This window comes from Podarcis cretensis (assembly GCF_951804945.1).
Source record: "Podarcis cretensis genome assembly, chromosome: 16".
Classification (NCBI taxonomy): domain Eukaryota; kingdom Metazoa; phylum Chordata; class Lepidosauria; order Squamata; family Lacertidae; genus Podarcis; species Podarcis cretensis.
This window is the reverse complement of record NC_137186.1, coordinates 25,247,971-25,264,328: the sequence shown is the minus strand read 5'-3', so window position 1 is coordinate 25,264,328 and position 16,358 is coordinate 25,247,971. Positions and strand designations below refer to the sequence as shown.

At 48.7% G+C, this 16,358-nt stretch overlaps 1 protein-coding gene and 2 long non-coding RNA genes across 4 annotated transcripts in view; 1 reads left to right on the top strand and 2 right to left on the bottom strand.

The window, feature by feature from the left end:
• Positions 1–5,493, top strand: part of LOC307205108 — a 64,726-nt gene extending 59,233 nt beyond the window's left edge. The window contains exon 2 of the long non-coding RNA XR_013833873.1: positions 4,894–5,493. This is a non-coding gene — a long non-coding RNA (uncharacterized lncRNA). The remainder of the gene's footprint in view (positions 1–4,893) is intronic.
• Positions 1–16,358, bottom strand: part of LOC307205138 — a 183,649-nt gene that overhangs the window by 159,101 nt on the left and 8,190 nt on the right. The window lies entirely within an intron of this gene.
• Positions 346–15,914, bottom strand: CCDC157 (coiled-coil domain containing 157). Of its 2 annotated transcripts, none has more exons than XM_079956657.1 (11): positions 15,767–15,914; positions 14,180–14,483; positions 10,365–10,536; positions 7,599–8,298; positions 5,521–5,598; positions 4,215–4,405; positions 3,166–3,342; positions 2,659–2,827; positions 1,871–2,010; positions 1,091–1,158; positions 346–1,003 (listed from the first exon to the last, which is right to left on the bottom strand). In XM_079956657.1, exons 2-11 carry the CDS (start codon positions 14,425–14,427, stop codon positions 718–720), a joined length of 2,229 nt encoding a protein of 742 aa, XP_079812783.1. In that variant the 5' UTR covers positions 14,428–14,483; positions 15,767–15,914; the 3' UTR covers positions 346–717. The 2 variants fall into 2 exon arrangements, with proteins under 2 accessions (XP_079812783.1, XP_079812782.1); XM_079956656.1 differs by having other exon boundaries at positions 15,728–15,880.

Here is a 16,358-nt window from a genome sequence, read left to right as displayed (position 1 = left end):
AGGGGATCCTTGACTGGGTCACTTCCCCTCTGAGGATCCCCTCCACCACTGCATTTCCTGTTGGAAGATGCAGGAGAGCTAAACACACAAATTACTTTAACTAGGAAGAAGTTCCCCTGGCCGCAGCCCCTCCTGGCCATCACAGTTGTGACATGCATATTGTTGAGGTTCTTACTCCCATCTTCCCAGTCTGCTTTTGGTCCAGTCACACTTGGAGAACCTTTCTCACCCTGCCAAAGAATGCCAGTTCTGTGCTCAGGTGACTGTCCTACCACAATGGACTGGATTTCAGGGGAAAGAAGCTAATATCCTCTGTCATTTACAAACTGTAATTGATTTTTTGGGGGGAGGGAGGTTGATTTTTTAAAATGGAAGCCAAATTCCCCACGCTATTGTGGGTTTGTTTGGGTTTTTTTGCAGGGAGGTTACTACACCTGGCAACTCAGAGCAGGGCAAAAGACTTAGAAAGATGGTTCCTGCATCCTTGCCTCAATGAACTCATCAATTACCTATAAAGACTTTGGTGAGGCTCACCTGGAGGGGTCACCATTGCAAAGGTGCATGACCACCTGAGCACAGGAACAGCATTGCACCGGTGATTATTTGCGGCCAGGGAGAGGTCCAGCCATTTGGTCTCCCTTTGCTGCCCCCCCCCCCCCCGCTTTGCTTTGGAAATGTGGCAGCCTTCTGAACTTGCTCTGCAGGGCCTTTTTATTGTTATTTCTGGTGTTTCCTGTTGCAACGGGCCGAGTGGCCTGGAGTCCTGCTTTTCCCTTTCCCCCGGGCGTGGGCTCGGATGGCTTGTTCCTCAGAGGCGAAGATGAATGCCGCTTTCCGGGCGGCCTCTCCTGCAGACGGCTTTGACTGCTGGCTTCGGAAGGGGGAGCCGTTCTTTGAGGCATTGCGGGTGCTCTTAGATCTGTGTGGGGTCGGGCTCCCTGGGCTCTTGGGGCTGGCAGGAGGCCTCAGTGCTGCTCCCTGGGCACTCGTATGTGCGGGATGCCTACAGAAGGAACGGAAGCAAAGAGGGGGCTGAGGAAGGGCCTTTCTTTGTTCATGGTCGGACGATGCTTCAAACCAGAACGCTCACCTGGTTGGCGTGTGCATCCCGCTGTCTTGGGGAGAGGACAGATTCCACAGCTGGGTTGGAGGAACAAGCTGCAGCGAGGGGAGTTCCATATTAAATTCAGGTATGGGTGACACCTCTGTTTTACTTATTTATACAGTAGTACCTCTGGTTAATTGGGACATGGGTGGCGCTGTGGGTTAAACCACAGAGCCTAGGACTTGCCAATCAGAAGGTTGGCCGTTCGAATCCCCACGACGGGGTGAGCTCCCGTTGCTCTGTCCCTGCTCCTGCCAACCTAGCAGTTCGAAAGCACATCAAAGTGCAAGCAGATAATAGGTACCGCTCCGGCAGGAAGGTAAATGGCGTTTCCGTGCGCTTCTCTGGTTCACCAGAAGCGGCTTAGTCATGCTGGCCTCATGACCCGGAAGCTGTACGCCGGCTCTCTTGGCCAATAAAGCAAGATAAGCGCCACAACCCAGAATCGGCCATGACGACCCAATGGTCAGAGGTCCCTTTACCTTTACATCTGGTTAAGAACTTAATTCATTCTGGAGGTCCATTCTTAACCTGAAACTGTTCTTAACCTGAAGCACCACTTTAACTAATGGGGCCTCCCGCTGCCGTTGCACGATTTCTGTTCTCATCCTGAAGCAAAGTTCTTAACCCGAGGTACTATTTCTGGGTTAGCGGAGTCTGTAACCTGAAGCGTCTGTAACCCGAGATACCACTGTAAAGCAATTTATATACAACCAACCCCCCAATTTGCGCCCGTCGCCATGGCTCTTCCCATTTTGGTGCTACCTTAGGCCCTTCCTGCTGCGCTGCCTCTCTCATTTTGGCCACTGCGGTTCGGAGGCGTGAGTTCTCTTCCTCCAGGATGCTGATACGAATGTTGTTGGCCTGAAGCTGCTTGCCCATGTCCTCCATGACGTCCCCAGTGCCTGTGACAGAGCCAGCGAGGACAGACTAGGCATCACGGGCTCACAGCATTGAACCGGAGTGGGGGGTGGGTCAAGGCCGGACCCTCAACTCAGCAACCACTTTCTCTTCCCTAAACTATCCCTTTCAGATTACTAAGGAGGCCTCGGCCTGCAACAGGAGCACATCTGGACACAGGAAGGTTCCTCATAGTGAGTTGCCCCATCTTGCTCAATATTGCCTACTCAGGCCGGCAGCAGCTCTCCAGGGTTTCAGGCAGGAGACCCCTGGAAACTGAACCTGGGACCTTCTGCCACTGAGCCTGTTATTTGCTTATGTGCTTATTTAGGGAAACAGTTTTTGCTAAACGATAGGAGATGTTACCTAATGGTGAGAGGTATTAGCCATGACAGCTGTGGTCTGCCTCTGAATGCCAGTGACTGGGAATCACAGATAGGGAGAGATGCTCATGTCCTTCTTGCAGGGTTCCCTTGGGGGCATCTGGTTGGGCACTGCAAACTCAGGATGTTGGGACCAGATAGGTCCCCTTTGGACAGATCCAACACCCAGACTCTGATGATATTCTTAGGTGCAACTTCCAAGCCCCTCCCCTTCCTCCTATTAGCTCCTCCCCCTGGCACAGGGGACCTCCCCTCCCTTGGCCTCCTTACCTTCATACTGTGCCTCGACAGGGATGTGAAGGTCCGGGAAGAGGACCAGCAGCCTCTCCCTGTCCTTCAGCTCCTCAATCAGCTCTTTCAGCTCAGAGACAGTTGTCTGCAGCTCAGACACACGCTGCTCCAGGTTCAGCTTTTCCTTCTGCGCTCGCTCTGTCTGCTTCTGCAGCGAGACAGATGGGAAAGGATGCTCACTTTTCTTTGGACTACGACTCCCATCAGCCCCAGCCAACACAGCCATAGGATGCTGGGGCTGTCAGGAGCACAGCTGATGGGAGTTGTAGTCCAAAACAGCCGGAGGCCACCGGCTTGGCAAAAGCTGGCATAGATTATGGCGTATAGAAGTTTAACACGGCAAAACGGCTAGGAAATTTTTTGCCGCAGTTTGATGAGAATTCTCATCCTTCTCTGTGCAATTTGTCCTGCGCTGGGGAGACATGGCCTGGGTCTCACCAGAGGAGCCCATGTCAGGCATCCCTACCCTGCCCACTTCCTACAGACCTGCTGGGCTGCCAGCTGGTGCTGGATTTCCCACTTCTCCTCCTGCATCTCCTTCAGCCTCTCCTTCAAGATGTACTGGTCCTCCTCCCTGTCAGCCAGGCTGGTCTTCAGCTGCTCACATTCCTGGTCCAAATTATCCAGCTGCTTCATCAGAGTCATTTGCTTGGTCTGCAGGGACTTCAGCACGAGAGGGAGAGATCTTGTTAGTTTGGACTCAACAGATGCAAGGTGGAAAGCCAATGATTGGCCGATTGAAGGGGCGGGTTGTAAACGGTGGGGGGTGACAGGTTAAAGGCATTCTGCAATGCTCAGCAGTAGAGCATCTGCTTCACCTTCAGAAGGTCCCAGGTTCAACCCTCAAGTAGGCCTGGGAAAGATTACCTGCGTGAAACCCTGGAGAGCCGCTGCCAGTCAGTGCAGACAGCACTGAGCTATATGGACCAGTGGTTTCACTCTGGGATAGCTTCACTGGTAGAGCATGAGACTTCATCTCAGGGTTGTGGGTTCGAGCACCACCTTGGTCAAAGGATTCCTGCACTGCAGGGGGTTGGACTAGATCAGTGTTTCCCAAAGTTGGGTCTCCAGCTGTTTTTGGACTACAACTCCCATCATCCCTAGCTAGAAGGACCAGTGGGCAAGGATGATGGGAATGGTAGTCCAAAAAAACAGCTGGAGGCCCAAGTGTGGGAAACCCTGAACTTCCCTTCCAGCTCTATGATTCTCTAATTCTAAGAAGATTCCTATGCGCTGCAATGGGGAATGAGATCCAACCCGCCTCCTCCGCCATGGGGCTGCTGGGAGTTAGAGTCAGGGTGGTGTATTGGTTAGAGTGTTGGACTAGGACCTGGGAGACCAGGTTTCACACCTCCACTTGGCCATGAAGCTCACTGGGTGACCTTGGGCCAGTCCTATCTACTTTGTAGGTTGGTTGTGGGGAGGAGAACTAGTATGCAAGCCACCTTGAGCTCCTTATAGGAAAAGGTGGGAGATAAATGAAATAAATAACAGCATCAAGAATAGGTTGCCCACCCTGATGCCCCCAGCCACACCTCTTTGTGCCGGAGCACGCTCTCAGCTTTGGCCTTCTCCTTCTCCAGCTCAGTGATGGCCCCGTTCAGCTGCTGCTTGGTACTCTCCAGTTGGCTCGTGAGGACCCCAAGCTGATCCTTCAGCTTGTCCACCTCTGCTTTGCACACCTTCGTCTCCCTTAACTCCTGCAACAGCTCGCGCTTCGCTCGCTCTGGGGAATGCACAATAGCTCAAGAGCAGCATGTCGCAAACTAGTGGTTTGCAATTTCAGATTTCAGGCAAGGAAGCAAGAGTCAGACTGGTCCCAGAGGCTGGCTCTTAAATACAGTGGTACCTTAGCTCTTGAACTTAATCCATTCTGGGAGTCCGTTCGACTCTTGAAATGGTTCAAACCAAGGCGCAGCTTCCGATTGGCTGCAGGAGCTTCCTGCACTCAATCGGAAGCTGCGGAAACCGTGTCAGGTGTTTGGCTTCCAAAAAATGTTTGCAAACTGGAACACTCACTTCTGGGTTTGCGCCGTTCGGAATGGAACCGCCAGAAAGCCCTCAATGCTAGATCTCAGAGTCGGGGCTGAACGACGGATGTGGAGGCACTCCTTCAGGTATTCACCTGAGGCTGGGGGGGGGGGGCTGGTCACCCTCTCTCAGCCTCCACGTGGAAGAGGTAGCAAGCTCATTTTCTGCTGCTCCAGAGGGTAGGATCTGATCTGAACCACCAGATTCAAATGACAAGAAAGAAGTTTCCGACGAAACATTCGGAAGAACTTCTCAATGGCAAAAGGACAGTGGAACAGACTCCCTTGGAAGGTGGCAGCCTCTCATTCACAGGGCATTTTTAACAAGGTTTGATGGCCATAACAATAATCATCATTTATTATTTGTACCCCGCCCATCTGGCTGGGTTTCCCCAGCTACTCTGGGCGGCTTCCAACAAAGATTAAAAATACATTAAAATGTCACACATTAAAAACTTCCCTGAACAGGGCTGCCTTCAGATGTCTTCTAAATGTAAGGTAGTTGTTTATCTCTCTGGCCATCTGCCCAGCTTTATTTAACTGTGATTCTTACATCACAGGGGCATGGAATAGATTACCCTTGGGACCCCTCTCAACTTTACAGTTCTATACCTCTATGATCCTGTTTCCTCCATCTGTAGTACAGAGAAAATGACACTGGTCTATTATTTGGGACAGTTAGCAGGTCTGCAACAAGATACCGGTTTGTTTGTTTTTACAGTCAAGCAGTGTATTTTGTGAAATAAATTACATTAAATGTTCTGAGTCTTGGGAATGGCCTGTATGAAGTGCTGCCTGGTGTTCCTCTTACCCAGCCCTTGGATGGTGTCTTCCTGCCGTTGGAGCTTCTCTTTCAAGGTGGAAACGTTCTGCTCCAAGGCAGCAGCTTCTGGAAGTAGTCAAACAATGTCACCGGTCAGCATGGACCGTAGAGGAAGACAGGAAGCTGCCTTATGCTGAGCCAGACCCATCGATCCATGTAGCTCGGTGTGTCTGCACTGACAGCCCGTTGCTGAGACGGAAATGCAGGAGCCCTTCGGAATCAAAGGTTTGGGACAGACTGGGGTCACATCCATACCATGCATCTAAAGGACATGGTTCCCCTCAGAGAGTCCTGGGAACTATAGTTTGTTGAGGGAGTGTAGCTCTCTGAGGGGTAAACTATAGTTCCCAGGATTCTTTGGGGGAAGCCATGTGCTCTAAAGATACGTATGCACAGCCACAGCCTGGCAGGTATCGGAATGGAGAATGGGCAACCTGTTGCCCTCCGGATGCTGTTGCACACCTAAATTGCAGGTTCAATCCCCGTAAGAGATAGCTGCACATTCCTGTATTTGCAGGGGGTTGGACGCAATGATCCACAGGGTCCCTTCCATCATGATTCTATGATTCCCATCTTCCTGGACAACTGGCTGTATGGCTGTAGCTGTTGACAGTCACAGTCCTTGGGGTCTCAAATTTCAGCAGTGCCCTGTGCAATGCCAACATTTAGCACACCCACCCACCCCGCCTTGCACTTTCCTGTCTCCAATATATTTGTGGCACTCCCAAAGCTCCACACCCAGTGCGACTCAACCGAACCAGTCGCGCTCCCTTACAGTTGGAGTCCAAAAAACATCCACAGGACAGGTTTCGAGATAGGACTAACTATACAGTTCTACCTCCAAAGTTGTACCGAATCCATTCTGGAAGTCCGTTCGACTTTCAAAATATTCGGAAAGCAAGGAACAGCTTCCGATTGGTTTCCGATTTTGCAGGTGCACCAGAAACAATAGCGGAAGCCACGCCGGACATTTGGCTTCCAAAAAAATGTTTGGAAACTAGAACACTCACTTCTGGTTTTCGATTGTTCAGGAGCCAGAACATTTGAATCCCAAGGCATCCGGGAGCCGAGGTACGACACAAGTGAGAAGTGCTAGAATTTTTGTCCCGTTCCTCTCCAGCTTCTGCTTCTGCCTCTGATGCTGGACTTCTCTCTGCCACAGACTCCCTGCTCACTAAACCCTGTTGCCTCTTTGGTTTTTGACACCCGCCCCCCGTCTGCTCCTTCTTCTCCATCTGACCACTCACCCTACTCCAATCCCCTGGGGGTTCCCTTGGGGATTCCCCAGCTGCTGCCTCCCACCACTCCTCAGCATCCAGCTAGTCTCTGTGACCTAGAATTTCACTTCTGAGAGGGAGGAGGAGAAGAAGAAGAGGAGGAGGAGTTTGGATTTGATATCCCGCTTTATCACTACCCTAAGGAGTCTCAGGGCCTAGGGCTAAACCACAGAGCCTAGGGCTTGCCGATCAGAAGGTTGGCGGTTTGAATCCCCGCGATGGGGTGAGCTCCTGTTGCTCAGACCCTGCTCCTGCCAACCTAGCAGTTCGAAAGCAAGTGCAAGTAGATAAATAGGTACCGCTCTGGCGGGAAGGTAAATGGCGTTTCCGTGCACTGGTCTGGTTTCGCCAGAAGCGGCTCAGTCATGCTGGCCACATGACCCGGAAGCTGTCTGCGGAGAAATGCCGGCTCCCTCGGCCTATAGAGATGAGCACGCAATTCCAGAGTCTGCGACTGGACCTAATGGTCAGGGGTACCTTTACCTTTAAGGAGTCTCAAAGCAGCTAACAATCTCCTTTCCCTTCCTCCCCCACAACAAACACTCTGTGAGGTGAGTGGGGCTGAGAGACTTCAGAGAATTGTGACTAGCCCAAGGTCACCCAGCAGCTGCAGGTGGAGGAGCAGGGAATTGAACCCAGTTCACCAGATTACGAGTCCACCGCTCTTAACCGCTACACCACACTGGCTCCCTGGGAGAAGCCATGGCTATGAAAATGGTACAAACTTGCTTTAAATACATGGTGTGGATGTGAGCTGGCTGAAAGAAAGAGACGGGAAAGGATGCTCACTTTTCTGGAGGTCCTCCTTGCCCATCCTCAGGGTGGCCATCATCTGCAGGTTCTCCGTATTCCTTCTTTCAAACGCCTGCTCTGCCTCCTTCCTCTTCTGCTCCTGCTCCTCTCTTTCCTTCTGATGGCGGCTGTCAAAAGTCTCCAGCTGCCTCTTGAGCTCACCCTTCTCCTTCTCAGACTCTTCCAGCTCCCCCTTCAGAGGGTTGATGAGTTCCATCAGCTTCCGGAGGTGCTTGTTGATCCGGGAGAGGTCCTTGCTTTGCTCGGACGCCCAGTAGCTGATGTCCACAGCCGTGAGCGGTTTGCGGCCCAGGGTCTCCTCCACCATCTCCAGGAACCTGCTCAGAGACGACGGGAGGTTCTGGCTGTTGCAGATGCCGATGATGGCGCTGCCCACTTCCCGGAGGCTGAGCTGTGCCCTCTCGCAAGCGTCGCAAGGCACCAGGGATGACTCGATGGTCTGACAGTGGGTGCTGCAGATGGGCTTGGCAGCCCTCTGGGCTGGCGGTGCCTCTGAGGAGGTGGCGGGGCAACCGTCCAGCAGCCTGCTGCTGGCCGATGAGGTCAAAGGGGAGGACCGGAAGCTGGGCAAAGTCACATCTGACTCCGAGAAGCAGATTTTTAAAGACTCGTTCTCAGCTTTCACCTCCTGGAAGGAAGCATTTGTGCCAACAGCATCCTCTCTGCTGTGTTTTTTCTAGGTATAAAAGAGAAAGGGTGGCATTAACTTTCCAGGTTTTTATTTTATTTTGGGAGGATCACATGAGAGGTTTGGGGGGGAAAGGAAATTTGGGCATGTGCTGTGATCAGACATAAAGGTAAAGCTAAAGCTAAAGGTACCCCTGACCAGTAAGGTCCAGTCACGGATGACTCTGGGGTTGCAGCACTCATCTTGCTCTATAGGCTGAGGGAGCCGGCCAGACAGCTTCCGGGTCATGTGGCCAGCATGACTAAGTCGCTTCTGGCGAACCAGAGCAGCGCATGGAAACGCCGTTTACCTTCCCACCCGAGCAGTACCTATTTATCTACTTGCACTTTGACGTGCTTTCGAACTGCTAGGTTGGCAGGAGCAGGGACCGAGCAACGGGAGCTCACCCCGTCACGGGGATTCGAACTGCCGACCTTCTGATTGGCAAGTTCTAGGCTCTGTGGTTTAGACCACAGCGCCACCCGTGTCCTGTGATCAGACATAGTTTGATACTAAGAACATAAGAAATATAAGAACGTAAAAGGAGACTTGCTAGATCTTGTTTGGCATCCATGGCCAACTAGATGCCCGCAATGTGAAGCATGAATGCAGGATGCATGTGGAAGAGCCCCCTCCCTACTTGCAATTCCTGGCAACTGACATTCAGAGGCGTACTGACTCAGACACTGGAGGGAGAGCATAGCCATTGTGGCTAGCAGCTACCGACAGCCTGATGATCCACCATAAATTGGTCAAACCCTCTTTTAAAGCCATCCATGTTGGCAGTCATTACCACATGCCCTTGGGACTGTGACTCTTAACTCTTCCCAAGGATTCAAATGATGGCAGCTTGTCCTGTGCTGATAGCAGAAATGGTTGACCCCACTTTTCCACCCGTAGAAGTGCTCAAGGAGCTTTTCCAGCACTGAGCGTATGATGAAAGATCATTTGTATCTTGCCTGCCTGTTTGGATACCTGCAATGCTTTATGGTGCTGTAGTGTGATCAACGCAACAAGGCATGGATGGGGCCCTGCGACCTTCCAGGTTTCAATGGAAGTCCAGCTCCCATCAGCCCCAGCCAGCAAGGCTACTGGTTGACTCAGGGATAATGGGAGTTGTAGTTCAGAAACATCTAGAGAACCACACATTCCCCATCCTTCCTGTAAAGGGCAATCCTGCAGCCTTTGAAACATCAAACCCTCCCTGTCAATGATTTTGGCAGCCTGGGACTACAGCCTAAGTGCGTGATTTATGTTGACAGGTGGGTATCGCCATCTCCAACTCCTCTAAAGATTCCATCAACGGTGTCTACAAAAAATTATACACATCACATGGGAAAACAAGTGAACTAATGCTAGTATACTGGAAGAATCAAAGCTCACCAGTGTTGAAGCAATGATTCTTCAACATCAACTACATTGGACTGGTGATGCCTGATTATTGTCTTTCAAAGAAACTACTTTATTCCGAACTTTAAAATGGAAAGCGTAATGCTGGCAGTTAACAAAAGAGGTTTAAAGACTCTCTCAAGGCAAATCTAAAAATATGTTGTATAAACACCGACAACGGGGAAACACTGGCCTGCGAGTGCTCCAATTGGAGAACAGACTTTACCAAAGGTGTCTTGGACTTTGAAGACGCTTGAACTCAGGATGAAAGGGAGAAATGAGCTAAGAGGAAGGCACGCTGGGCAAGCCCTCACCATGGTCAACTCCCACGCAGAAACCAATGTCCCCACTGTGGAAGGATGTGTGGATCCAGAATTGGCCTCCACAGTGACTTACAGACTCACTGTTAAAACAGTGTTTATGGAAGACAATCTTACTTGGCTACAAGTGATCGCCAGAGAAGAAAGAAGAAGATCGGATTGGAACCTCAAGCACCTGTACAGCCAGCCCTGCATCTCCTGGGGATCTTTCAGTAGCAGACCTCACTGGTGCTTTCAGATTTGCATGGAAATATTCTTGGTACTTTCCCACTGCTTGGAGAAGGGAGATAAACCACACCTATCTGGCCAGAGGAACGTTTGGTCAGTGTGCATGCAGAAGCAGACCAGCCCACTGGGGCAGCCTACCTCAGAAGCCAGCTGCTGGTAGAGGGATCCCAGTTTCAGCATGCTGTTCCAGTACTTCTTCACAGCCAGCCCAATAGACATGCATGGTCCTGTTGTTCTGGATGGGGGCACAGCTTGTTCACTGATAAGGTTCTCCGTGTATCTGGTGAAGCTTTGGAGCAGCAGCAGCAACCTTCAGAGGACAGAAAGGACATCCTGCTTTAGTTTTGTAGTTTGTGTTTGAACCCCAATTTTCTTTCCAAAAGGAAGCCCAAAGCAGCTACTGGCAGCGGACCAAAAAATGTTCTCAAAACCAACCACCACACCCTCCAATGTGTTCTGGGCCAGCTGAAGTTTCCAGACAGGATTGTAGGAAGCTGTCATTGGTCCATCTAGCTCAGTACTGTCTACACTGACTGGCAGCAGCTCTCCAGGGTTTTCAGACAGCTGTCTCTCCCAGCCCTACCAGGAGGTGCTAGGGATGGAACCTGGCACTGCTCTGCCACTGAGCTACAGCCCCTCTTCTTTAAAGAATAGCCCATATATTGTGGGATATAACATAAGCAGTCAAGTACAACACTTCCTGTTTACCTAGAGTGGACACAGATGGGGACGTTGATCCAGCCAGTTGAACTTCCTGTTACACCTGGTCTGGAGCATCCTCCCCCTGCATGTGACCAGGTAGGTGGGCGTGACCCTTGGAGATCCCACCAAAGGTAAGTCACGCAGCTACCTTCCTCTCTTGATGCCTTTTCTTCTCTTGGACTGCACTGCTGGCTCTCTGCCAGCAGCACATGGGCCCATCCTTACAAGGATGTGAACCACACTGTATCTGTAACTGCAAGCTAAAGCCTGCCTTCAGGGATCCAACTGTGAACTGAATGTGAGTAAACTTCTTATTACTTTTAAAAGAAGCTTCTTGTTTTTTTTTTTTTCATAAAGATTTTTATTAATTTCCAATTTTTTAACAGAAACAAAAAACAACAAAAAACAGACAAACAAAAAACTCATATTTTCATAACCTTATTTTCATAACCCTCTTTTCCCGGACTTCCCCATACCTTTCCCTTTTTGCATCCTTAGTTTAGTACCATTATTCAGCAACCTATCTTGCCCAATTAAATATGAATTCGTCCTCTTTCTCTATTCCACCCTAAATTTTAAACCCAATTATCGCTGCAATTCTACGTCTTCTTTTCCCTCAGCATTTTAACACTCCTCAGTTTTATAATAATTCTTAAGATACATCTTAAATTTCTTCCAATCTTCTTCCACAGTCTCTTTCTCTTGGTCGCGGATTCTGCCGGTCATTTCTGCCAGTCCCATAAAGTCAATCACTTTCGCCTGCCATTCCTCCAGCGTGGGTAGCTCTTGTGTCTTCCAATACTTTGCTAGAAGAATCCTTGCTGCCGTAGTAGCGTACAAAAAGAAATTCTTATCCTTCTTCGGCACCAACTGGCCGACCATACCCAAGAGAAATGCCTCTGGTTTCTTGTTAAAGGTGCACTTAAGCACTTTCTTAATTTCATTATAAATCATTTCCCAGAAGGCCTTAATCTTTGGGCAGGTCCACCAAAGGTGGAAAAAGGTACCCTCAGTCTCTTTACATTTCCAGCATTTGTTATTGGGCAAATGATAAATCTTCGCAAGCTTGACTGGGGTCATGTACCACCTATAAATCATTTTCATTATGTTTTCTCGTAAGGCATTGCATGCCGTAAATTTAATACCTGTGGTCCATAACTGCTCCCAGTCAGCAAACATAATGTCATGACCTATGTCCTGTGCCCATTTAACCATAGCAGACTTCACTGTCTCATCTATTGTATTCCACTTCAACAGCAAGTTGTACATTCTTGATAAATTCTTAGTATTGGGTTCTAACAGTTCTGTTTCTAATTTCGATTTCTCCACCTGGAAGCCGATTTTCCTGTCTTGTTTGAAAGCCTCCATTATTTGAAAATAATGGAGCCAATCTCGTACCTTGGACTTTATTTTCTCATAACTTTGTAATTTAAATTCACCACCTTCTTGTTCTAAAATCTCAGAATATTTCGGCCAATTGGTTGTCATATTAAGTTTCTTTACCTCCTTAGCCTCCATAGGTGAAAGCCACCTGGGAGTTCTATTTTCCAATAAATCTTTATACCGTATCCATACATTATATAGTGCTTTCCTGACAATATGATTTTTGAAACCCTTATACACTTTAACCTTGTCATACCAGATATATGCATGCCAACCAAAATTATTATCAAATCCTTCCAAATCTAGAATGTCTGCATTTTCAAGAAGTAGCCAATCTTTTAACCAGCAGAAAGCTGCCGATTCATAGTAAAGTCTTAAGTCCGGCAGGGCAAACCCCCCTCTTTCTTTAGAATCGGTAAGTATCTTAAACTTAATTCTGGGCTTTTTGCCCTGCCAGACAAATTTAGATATGTCTTTCTGCCACTTCTTGAAACAGTCCAGTTTATCAACAATTTGTAATGTCTGAAACAAAAATAACATTCTAGGCAATACATTCATTTTGATCACAGCAATTCGACCTAACAAGGAAAGCTTCAGGTTTGACCATATTTCTAAATCTTTCTTTATCTCAGTCCAGCACTTGTCATAGTTGTCCTTAAATAAGTTCACATTCTTAGATGTCATGTTAATCCCCAGGTATTTTACACTCTTTGCCACCACTAACCCAGTTTCCTCTTGGAATCTTTCCCTTTCAACATTTGTTAAGTTCTTTTCCAATACCTTGGTTTTTTGTTTATTCAACTTAAATCCTGCGACCTGGCCAAATACTTGAATTAATTCCAAAGCTCTTTTGGTACTAGTGTCTGGCTCTTGCAAGGTCAGTACTAAGTCATCTGCAAAAGCCTTTAATTTGTAATGTCTGGCTCCGACCTGAATCCCTTTTACCAGCTGATCTCCCCTAATCATATTTAACAGGACCTCCAGGACCGATATAAAAAGTAATGGGGATATTGGGCACCCCTGACGTGTCCCTTTTTCTATAGGTAGTTCATCCATAACCACATTATTTACAATTAACTTCGCCTTTTGCTCAGAATAAATTGCACTTATACCATTTTCAAACCTTTGGCCTACCCCCATCCCATGGAGATTCTTTTTCATAAATTTCCAAGATATATTGTCAAAGGCTTTCTCCGCGTCCACAAAAATTAAAACTGCCTTCGTATTAATGTTCACTGTCAGCATTTCTATAATGTCAATTATATTCCTTACATTAGTAGATATATGCCTACCCGGGAGAAAGCCTGCCTGGTCTTTATGAATCTCCTCCACCAGCACCTTCTTTAGTCTTTTTGCCAAAATGTCTGCAAAAATTTTGTAATCCACATTAAGTAGTGATATAGGGCGGTAGTTCTTGATCTGTTTTTTATCAACCTCAGTCTTTGGTATAAGTGTGATGAAGGCTTCTTTCCACGTCTCAGGTGCCCTAAAAGAAGCTTCTTGTGTCTTTATTCTTATTAGGAGGGATAAAAGGGCTCTTACCAGGAACAAAATCCAATCTGAATAAAACCAGATTGAATTGCTAAAGTAAAGAGACTCAAGCAAATCTACCAACTAGCTTTCTACTGTGTAAAGGGGAATGAGCTCTGATATATATATATATATATATATATATGTGTCACTAACGTGAGTTTGGAAAGATAACATTTAATCAATATATCCTCTCCTAGTATCCACAACATTCCCACATATATAATGGATGCAGTAATCTAATTCAAAACCTGGTGCATTCATTGGGGTTTACTTCTGTTCCAAGTTAAGAGTGGCTCAACAAGGAATCATTGCAGAATCGCCGGACCTACCCTCACCTGTCAATCACTAGTTCCAGAAGAACCACGTGGGAATGATGGGTAAACTCAGGGTCATTCTGTGCAAAGTCGTAGTGCTCAAGCAAAGCAACCAAGTCCAGGTCACAGGACAACTTATCAGGAAACTTCCAGGACGGGTAGCGAACAGCCCCGGCTCGGGTGAAGACGCTGAGGACGGTTCCCTGCAGATCCGTGATGTCCTTCCGCAGACTCTCCATGTAGTTTTGGTTAACCAGCAAGGTCACCATGTTGCCACGCTGATGTCATTCCACCAACCATCAACCGGGTCTTAGGGCAGATGTTCCTGGGGAAAGCACAAGCAAGACCAACTACCTTCATCAGGCTAGTCAAGGCAGGGGGAAAGTCGCAAGAGGGGAAAGGTTAAGTTTCCTTCCTGAGTTCCCTACAAATCATGCCCAACCGTATTACAAGTATGGGGAACCTGTGGCCTCAGGTTTGAATGTAGCCTTTCAGCCGCCCCTTATCCAGCTCTCAGAACATTCCCCAGGCCACATTCCTCCCTAACCCTGATTTCACTAGACGGTACAACCAGAAAAACTGTGAGCCACTTGAGTTTGCAGCAGCATACATTTCCCCAATAAACACTATTTTTCTCCATTACTTTAAAGCAGTGTACAAAACACATTGTCTTGTCGGCAGTCTCAAAAACTGCCATGCAAAGTAGGCATGATTAACTTAATTTTCTCCCTGCTTGCTAAATTTGTGCTGCGTCTTGCAACCGGCCTCTTAACACTAGCATTTGGCAGGCATGCTACTGCATAATATGGGATGCAATCCTCCTACACACATTTTATTAGAAAGCAACCTTCACACAAGGAAACCAATTCCCAGGACATTGTGCATACTAAAGGTAAAGGACCCCTGGACGGTTAAGTCCAGTCAAAGGTGACTATGCAGCTGGGGCATTCATTTTGCTTTCAAGCCTAGGGAGCCGGCATTTGTCCACAGACAGCTTTCCGGGTCATGTGGCCAGCATGACTAAACCGCTTCTGGCTATACAGGACACTGTGACGGAAACCAGAGCACACGGAAATCCTGTTTACCTTCCCGCCGCAGCAGTACCTATTTATCTACTTGCACTGGTGTGCTTTCAAACTGATAGGTTGGCAGGAGCTGGGACAGAGCAACAGGAGCTCACCCCGTTATGGGGATTCGAACCACCGACCTTCCGATCGGCAAGCCCAAGAGGCTCAGTGGTTTAGACCACAGCGCCCCCTGCGCTTTGTATACCTTGCATACTAGGTTAGCATTTCCTATAAATGCTAAATATGATTTGTTAGGATTGTTAACGGCACCCCTGGGGATGGGAGGCGAAAGGAAGGAAGGCACTCTGCACATGCTCAGACACACTCTTGCTGAAGTGCCTTTAAAGGGTCCCTTTTGCGGGGGTGGGGTGGAGTGGATCTCTACCATGGAGGGTTGATGGGAGGAGGGTCCTGACTGGGGTGTAGTGCCAGGCTGGCTAGCAGAGGCAGCCACGAGTAGCCCAGGCTGGCGAGAATCCCTGTTGCCAATAGACTTCCTCACCTTCCCGCCCAAAGGAGGGACGAGGTGGGCAAGACCCACCTGCCAAACAGCCGCCGCAGCCAGGCTCTTCCGCTCTTCCCAAGCCTCCGCTGCCATGGCAACCCCGAGAGCTTCTTAGGCGCGCCCCCTTTGCAACTGAGCGGATAAGCCCCGCCCTCTTTGCTACTCAGCCGATAAGCCCCGCCCTCCCGCCTTCTCTATAGAGATATAGGAAAACCTGCGTTTCACAAAACGTCCGGTTCGCGTTTGACCAGTCGCTCTCTGCAGAGCGGAGCCCATGTTAGGGCAGGAATCCGGGAGGGCAGGGGGATGTCCAAGCGTCTTCCGACACTTCGAAGACCCTAGATTTTTAGTGTGGCACTTTAGAGACCTAAGGGATGTACATACTGCGCTAGCAGAGTTTCCTTGATCAGATGCATTAAAGTTGGACAATTGGGCTGCTAGATCAGAACGAAATCCCGGTGGGAGGGGAGGGATGTGAGGAAGAGAATGCGAAAACGGGAAAAGTCTGACAAACTGTTTTTAAAAATCAGATGCACGCAATAATAATAATAATCGCACTTGCCCCCGCTCACAACAATATTGGCCAGAATTGGGTGGAATGAGGTGTTCCCTTGACATCCCTCAGGGC